The sequence below is a fragment of the Notolabrus celidotus genome, chromosome 14, assembly GCF_009762535.1.
Source record: "Notolabrus celidotus isolate fNotCel1 chromosome 14, fNotCel1.pri, whole genome shotgun sequence".
Taxonomy (NCBI): domain Eukaryota; kingdom Metazoa; phylum Chordata; class Actinopteri; order Labriformes; family Labridae; genus Notolabrus; species Notolabrus celidotus.
The window spans coordinates 10,229,864-10,237,150 of record NC_048285.1 but is presented as its reverse complement, the minus strand read 5'-3'; the positions used below and the strand labels follow the sequence as shown (position 1 = coordinate 10,237,150).

Sequence of the window (7,287 nt, the reverse complement as noted above, 5' to 3'; positions counted from 1 at the left end):
TACAGTAACCTTAAACCTAATCAAGTACTATACAGTAACCTTAAACCTCATCAAGTACTATACAGTCACCTTAAACCTCTTTAAATACTATACAGTAAACTTAAACCTCACCAAGTACTATACAATCACCTTAAACCTCACCAAGTACTATACAGTCACCTTAACCCTCATCAAGTACTATACAATCCTCTGTCCTGATTGGTTAAGGGGCGGCCCCTAATTCGTCCTCTGACTGGTTATGAGTCTGGCACCATCATGACTGCCGATCTGTGTTGGGGGGCTAAGAGGAAATCTGGTTGGGAGGGATAGTGTTGACATTTCGAAGTCCCTCTCTCTGAACAGATGTTTACTCTGTGACTACCAACAGCAGCTTTAATAAAGCCTTGTAAAATAAAACTTGTTTCAAACTACTGCTCCAATATTGTGCATAAAGTAGAAGGCAAAAATAAAGAGATAGGGGGAGAGCTGTAATAGTAAAAAAAGTTTATTTGTTACTCATATCATTCCCAAAAAAGAAATTCACATTGAATTCACTGTCTGCATAACTTTCCATCACAGAGCTTTACTTTGCTGTCTTTGTTGCTTTCTTTGCAGGTAGCGAGCACGAGCATCGTTGACAGTGGCTTCGTCGTTTCTCTTCTCCAGCTTCTTCATGACATCCTCAATAGAAGCTTCTGAAAAATATCAAAGTAATTTGCAAGTTTGTTAATCTAATTTGATAACCTAAAATTATTTGTTCACCTTTAGGACATTTCTATGACCTCTAAATATTTGATGCATTGCCAACGCTGTAAGCAAACACTTATCCATGAAGTTGTGCAAAATCGAAGTTTTGATACAAATCTTGTCAAATATTCTGATCACCTGATGGCCTTTTGGCTGCTTCCTTGGTCTCCCATTTTTTCATCTCCTCATCAGTCACTTCTTCTCTTGCCACACTGCTCAGTTCATAGACATCCACCTCATGGAGTTTAGGTAGCAAGTCCTTCACCCACTCATATTGAATGGGACACACTGTCCTGATGTAAACTCGAGAGGTCACCAGCACATCGTGAAAGAGAACCCAGTTGAGCTCAGCTTCTTCATCAAACAGCTTCAAGCAACGAGGGGGAGGAATCCAAAAAGAAAAGAAAGAATTAGTTCCAAATATATTAGATCTTTTAGAAAATACAAGATTTATGATCCATTTATTTTTCATCAATTCAACAGTCAGCTTACAGATGATGATGGATGAATGTGGACCATGGATCCATGGCCGTCCATTGTGCAGAAAACCTTTCCAATAGACCTATGTGGAATGAAGAGGAAAATTGCTTTGAAAATGTTCGCAGCCAATTTGGGATTACAATGAAGGGGTTTAATGGAAGACTACTAGTGGTGAATTGAATTTGATAATTCATTTTAAACTTGGTGATACCTTCTGGCAACATTTGTGAAGTATCCTGTGCATAGGCATCGTCTGAAGAGCTCACTCTTCTTTCCATGATATGTTTCTTCAGGGAGATCTCTCTTCTAAAAAGACAACAAGGTGCATAAATATATCACACAAATAAGAAGCATGCTCTTGACTAATAAAAAACAGGCTTTAACTGTACCTGCTGGAGGTGGAGGAGGATTTCTCGCAGTTGAGTCTCTACATTAAGAGCCGACTTCAGCGCCCTCCAGTGGATCCAATTGTCTTTACACCACGCTGAGGGTCTGTCACTGCAGAATGAAAGAAAAGGCCCACACTAATGATGGCTGGAATAGTATCGTTATACTGTACTAAATTCCATGCATGGCCAGTTATGACATATTTTTGCTCACACAAAATAGAAATGATGTAAAAGTAATTTGTACAGTTAATAAATGATGCTGTTTACCTGGATTTGCATGCCTGAAACACAGTGAGGAGAGTGGCAAAGTCGTTCATGCTGCCAGTCTTAGCAGCCAGCGCTCTGTGCTTTTATCTGCCTCTTTCTGCTTGTCAGGGTGACCTGAAGGATGGAAGAGATCAGTCAAAGCTTTCTGAGCTCACAGTGAAAACAGTTCAACACTTTTCTGCATGTACCATTTCCTGACACATTTGATCAGCCAATCAATCAACAAACTCATCAGCATGCTATACAATACTCCTTTGGTTTTATGTTTTTCCTTTTTTCGTTGGCATCATTTTTCCTTCCCACGTTCTTTTTCATTGAGCATAATATGCTTTTTTTCTGCTAAGTTGCTGACCTGGCCTGATGAAAATGTTCTCTACAGACAGCATGGCTGCCACAGGGAGAAGCAGGTCCTGACAGCCGAGTGATGCTGCTTTGAGCAAGGCCCTCGCAAGGCCCGGTTGCAGAGGGAACTCCACCATCAGTTTCCCCAGCTGGGTCACTCTACCTCTCCTTGAGCCCAAACAAAGAAGTGATCAGAATTTGAGAGGTAATTAAATATACTGTACTTCCAAATGCTTCACTTTGAAAACCAAAAGCGTGACTCATCTCAGTGGGTTTTAACCGCTCACCTGTCAATAGCATCATATTGGTAGAGCTGTTTTAACGCCTCCAGAATAAACCTTTCCTCTGGACAGTCAAGATAAGGGAACCTTAGATAAAATAAAATCAACCCATTACTGCAGGAAAGAGAACACGTATTACTAAGGGAACAGTAAGAGAGCACAAAGACCCAGATAGGGTATCAAGGTACCTAATGACATCATGAATGCCCAGACACTTGAGTGTGAGTACCACTGCAGTCAAACTTGTCCTCTGGATTTCTGGAACTGTAAACTCTGGCATCTTCTTCTCCCAGAATTCCTTGGTGTAGATCCGAAAGCATTTACCAGCTGAGGTTCTTCCAGCTCGGCCTGCTCTCTGCTGAGCCTCACTCCTAGGAATAGAAAATCCCCCACCAAAAACGTCAAAGCTAGCTTTCTTACTGGCATGGCTGATAGCCAGAACGTTACCTCAAAAACATTTTTTTTAAAGTTTGAAATGGCATTTTAATATATAAAAAAAAACTCACTTTGAAATAGGCACCACCTCTAGGATATCCATGCCCACCCTGGAGTTGTGGTTAAGTTGCTTCACAAACCCGCTGTCCACGATGTACCTTAATGGAATTAAGAATTAAATCATGAATACAGTATCCGTTCTTAGGTGAACAAGTAAACAAGTGACCACATGCCTCACTTACTTAATGCCGTTGATAGTGAGAGATGTTGCTGCAATGTTAGTCGCTACGACACATTTCCTTATCCTTTGAGGAGGAGGCTGGAAGATCTGCCTCTGTTGATCTGTGATGAGGAGAAATATGATAACATTATTTCCCAGGAGTTGTGTTTTCTTCTGCATTGTCATCAGAAAGAAAGAGATCTGAAAAAGCAACAACTATATTCAACTTCACAAAGACTGAAATGAATATAGTGTTGTATATATTTACCAGTGGGCATGGATCCATAAAGGGGCAAAATAAGGAGTCCCTCTACTGTTGGGTCCATTACATCATAGCGATAGTCTATATTTTCAGCTTTCTCATACAACAAGTCACAAGCTTTCTCAATCTCTGACTGACCTGTCGAACACAGAAAATGAGTGTAAGAAACATTTCCAGGTTGACATATTTTTGTAATCTTAGAGCTTTAGAAATAAGACTAACCTGTTAAAAACACTAGGATATCTCCAGCCATTTCATTTGAGTGCAAATCAAGGGCCACTCTGACAACCTAAGGAGCAAAAGATTGCTTCAAGTTACAAAAACATATCAAAACTTGATTAATTAATCAGCGAAAAGTTGTAGCGCCATGTTTTTCCTTCTTAAAAAATAAATTAAGTACCTCTTTGACATAATTAGTGCTCTCTATGTCTTTTGGTCCTACAGCAAAGCCAAATGTGCAGGTGACAGGAAAAGTCCTCCCAGGAATGGTAAAAACCGGGCAGTCGTCAAGAAAGGCTGAAAGTTTATCAGTTTCCATCGTGGCGGACATTACTACCACCTTCAGAGGAAAAGACCTCCCACGAGAAGCCTCAGCAGGATCAGAGAAGATTTTTTTCAGTAAGCCAAGGAGAATATCCTGCAAAAAATACAAACAATTAATCCAAGTGTACTGAAAGAGCAACAGAAACAAAAACATTGGGATGCATCTTAAAGAATCATGCACAATATAGTTGATAATCATTAATAATGTTGGGTAAATGTCATGTACTGACTCACCGTACTGAGACTGCGCTCGTGGACTTCATCTAAGACAATAACACTGTACTGAGAAAGTGAAGGATCTGCCAGGACCTCTCTTAGCAAACAGCCATCCGTCATGTACTTCACCACCGTGTCCTGGCTCAAACAAAGGCAAGACTTAATACTTTTGAACATTAACAGCACATACTTTGGATTTCACAGAGGCTGGGTCATCTGCCACTCACCTGTGTTGTGCAGTCATCGAAGCGTACTTGGTAACCGACCTCTCTGCCCAGAGTGCACTGCATCTCCTGGGCTACTCTCTGGGCCACTGTGATAGCTGCCACTCGGCGAGGCTGAGTAATCCCAATTTTGCCATATTTACAAATACCTAGAAGAATAAGAGATAATCTACATAAATGGTTGCAAGTATTAACATTGGGAATTAACAGGAATTTATGGGAATAAACCAGGAGCTTACTCAATTGAAGGTTGGCTCTTAATAGGGAACTTAAATATAGTTGGGGAAAATATATTTCAGCATAATCCTGACTAAAACAACCAGATTTCATGCAAGAAGATGCTTTTTTTATTTGTATGTCGAATGGGGCTTTGTTGGAGGGAGAGAGGCTCTTTTCATTTAACATTTTGAATGGGACTTTGTTGGGATTGCATTTTTGTTCATTTTTGAATGAGATGGGTCGGGGGGGATGAGTAATATTTAACTCAACATTCATGTTTTTGTTCTGCAATTAAAGGATTGATTGTTCAATAAAATAGATAACACTTGATACAGCTCAACTTACAAATAAATCTGTTTTAATTGTATTATTTTGGATGGATGTCTGCTTATATTTAACAAATATTTATGCTTGAATATGATACCTTTCCATTAAATTACCCTCAATTCCCAGTTAAGTCCCAGTTAATTCCCATAAATAGTTTCCAATTTAAAATATTCCCAAAATTCCCCAGCTTAACTTCCCAAGGAAATTTACTGGAAATGTTCCACCCCCACTTATGCATCTGTATTTATTATAAAATAACCATTTAGGTTTGTTTATGTACTTCATGTCATGTAACTTCAAGGCTGATATTTGTATGAAAGTTCATAGTCGTTCATATAATTTGTAAAACAAGTCTCAGTGCTTCGTAATTACCCACCCAAGTTATTTTTAACAGGGCATAACTCTCAGGTTGAGGTTGTTATTGCATCAAAATGTATCTAGATGTTTTTTACACAAAATAATTCCCCTTTGTCTCAGATTTGTTCTGCTTTACCTCTTAAGCTGTAACCTCGATACCTTCATTTTCAATTAAGCATAACAGCAAAATGAGAGCATACCTGCTTGATGCAGATACTGTGGAAGTTGTGTGGTTTTTCCACTGCCAGTCTCACCGGTGACAACCAGAAAGTCGCTTTCTTTCACGGCCTGAATCAGCTTGGCTTTATGCTGATATATCGGCAGATGTTTGGACTCCGACATGACTGAGACCTTCGACTACCCTTACCATCAGTTTTCAGTGTGAGGAGCAACAAAGCCCAAATAATCTATTATTAATTTGTAGGTCACGCGACTGATGCCCACAGGCAATATTCAAATATATAATTTGCCTTAAAATTTCTTTCCTATCTTGTTTCAGCTTACTACACGCCAGAGCTCGAGAAGCTTACTCAATGACTTCCGCAAACTTACCCTTTGTTCGTTTCTATTGGCTGATTCGTGGACACGTGACCGAAGCTCATCCTGCACAGTAAAGTCACAGTAGCTGCTGTTAAGCTTTGTGCACAAGTGTATGGTGCCGACACAATGTGGACTAATTATAGGACTATTCAAATATCTTGATCTCTTCATATGGAAGTCTAATCTTTTTTCATCAATGTGTAATAACCTGATAAATATCAGTATTATTATCACATATATTTTTAAATATCAGTATTATCACATATATTTGTTTGATAAAGCACAAGAGTGTCTTTTATGGATAAAATGTATGTGATAATAATACTGATATTTATCAGGTTATTACAAATGCAAAAAAAGGCTGCGACCATTTCTATAATGAGCCATTCGATTTGTAAATGGCCTTTTAAGTGGGGCCATACCATACAAAGAAGTGTGATGCTCTTGAGAAAAACACATGGCATAACGCCTTGCTGCTTAGGCTGCACTATGTAGAAGACTCGTTGTCCAATTTACATCAGCTGCATGTACTTTCACTCCAAAAAGTCGATTCATTCTTCACATGTTCATGTATCTGTACTTAAAGTACCCATCGGTACTCATCGGTAAGTGCAGTAAATTGAGACTATTGTGAAATCTCTGCGTTTTCCAATGACTTTGTATCAAGCAATGTTATTATTCCCCTCGTTATTCACGTTATAACGTACGAATCATAGCTCATTTCCAATCCTCTATCCTGATGGTTAAGAGGCGGCCCCTACTACGTCCTCAGATTGGTTATGAGTCCGGCACTATCATGATTGCGCACATAGATCTGTATGGGGGTGCTAAGAGGAAATCTGGTTGGGAGGAATAGTGTTGGCATTCAAAGTCCATCTCTCTGAACAGATGTTTACTCTGTGACTACCAACAGCAGCTTTAAGTGGGGCTATACCATACAAATCAGTATGATGCTCTTGAGAAAAGCACATGGCATGACGCCTAGCTGCTTAGGCTGTGATATGTAGACGGACTTGTTGTCCAAGTTCCATCAACTGCATGTATATTCACTCCAAAAAGTTGGTTCATTCTTCAGATGTACATGTATCTGCACTTAAGTACCATGGCTGTTTAAAAAAAAGACTATACCACAAATTAAATTCACTAATGAGAGAATTTATGTTACATTTTACTTAATGCAGTCTTAATTGAATTACTCCTTGTGACATACTCTGTAAAAGTCGTCTTTCATAAAATGAAATCCTTATGTGTGTCCAGACCCAACACTTTCCAGACCCAACTCGGTCGAGGCATGATGGCTGTCTAACATGAGTCTGGTTCTGCCTGAGGTTTCTGCCTGTTAAAAGGAAGTTTTTCCTCACCACTGTAACTAGCTAAATACTGCGATGTGCAATGCTCATGATGGATTAAGGTGGGGTCAGATTGAGTCTTACCCTGTCTTGAAGTTGGGTCTCTGTTC

General features: G+C 39.4%; 1 protein-coding gene across 1 annotated transcript; it reads right to left on the bottom strand.

The window, feature by feature from the left end:
• Positions 1 to 466: 466 nt before the first annotated feature.
• On the bottom strand, positions 467 to 5,834 carry dhx40 (DEAH (Asp-Glu-Ala-His) box polypeptide 40). Its single transcript, XM_034701489.1, is given in 18 exon segments — positions 467 to 674; positions 865 to 1,093; positions 1,219 to 1,288; positions 1,418 to 1,512; positions 1,596 to 1,704; positions 1,863 to 1,947; positions 1,950 to 1,976; positions 2,215 to 2,372; positions 2,492 to 2,572; positions 2,674 to 2,856; positions 2,992 to 3,078; positions 3,163 to 3,262; positions 3,409 to 3,540; positions 3,625 to 3,691; positions 3,803 to 4,039; positions 4,180 to 4,299; positions 4,389 to 4,534; positions 5,489 to 5,834. Coding segments are annotated over 18 exon segments (2,190 nt in total). The 5' UTR covers positions 5,631 to 5,834; the 3' UTR covers positions 467 to 552.
• Positions 5,835 to 7,287: the final 1,453 nt, after the last annotated feature.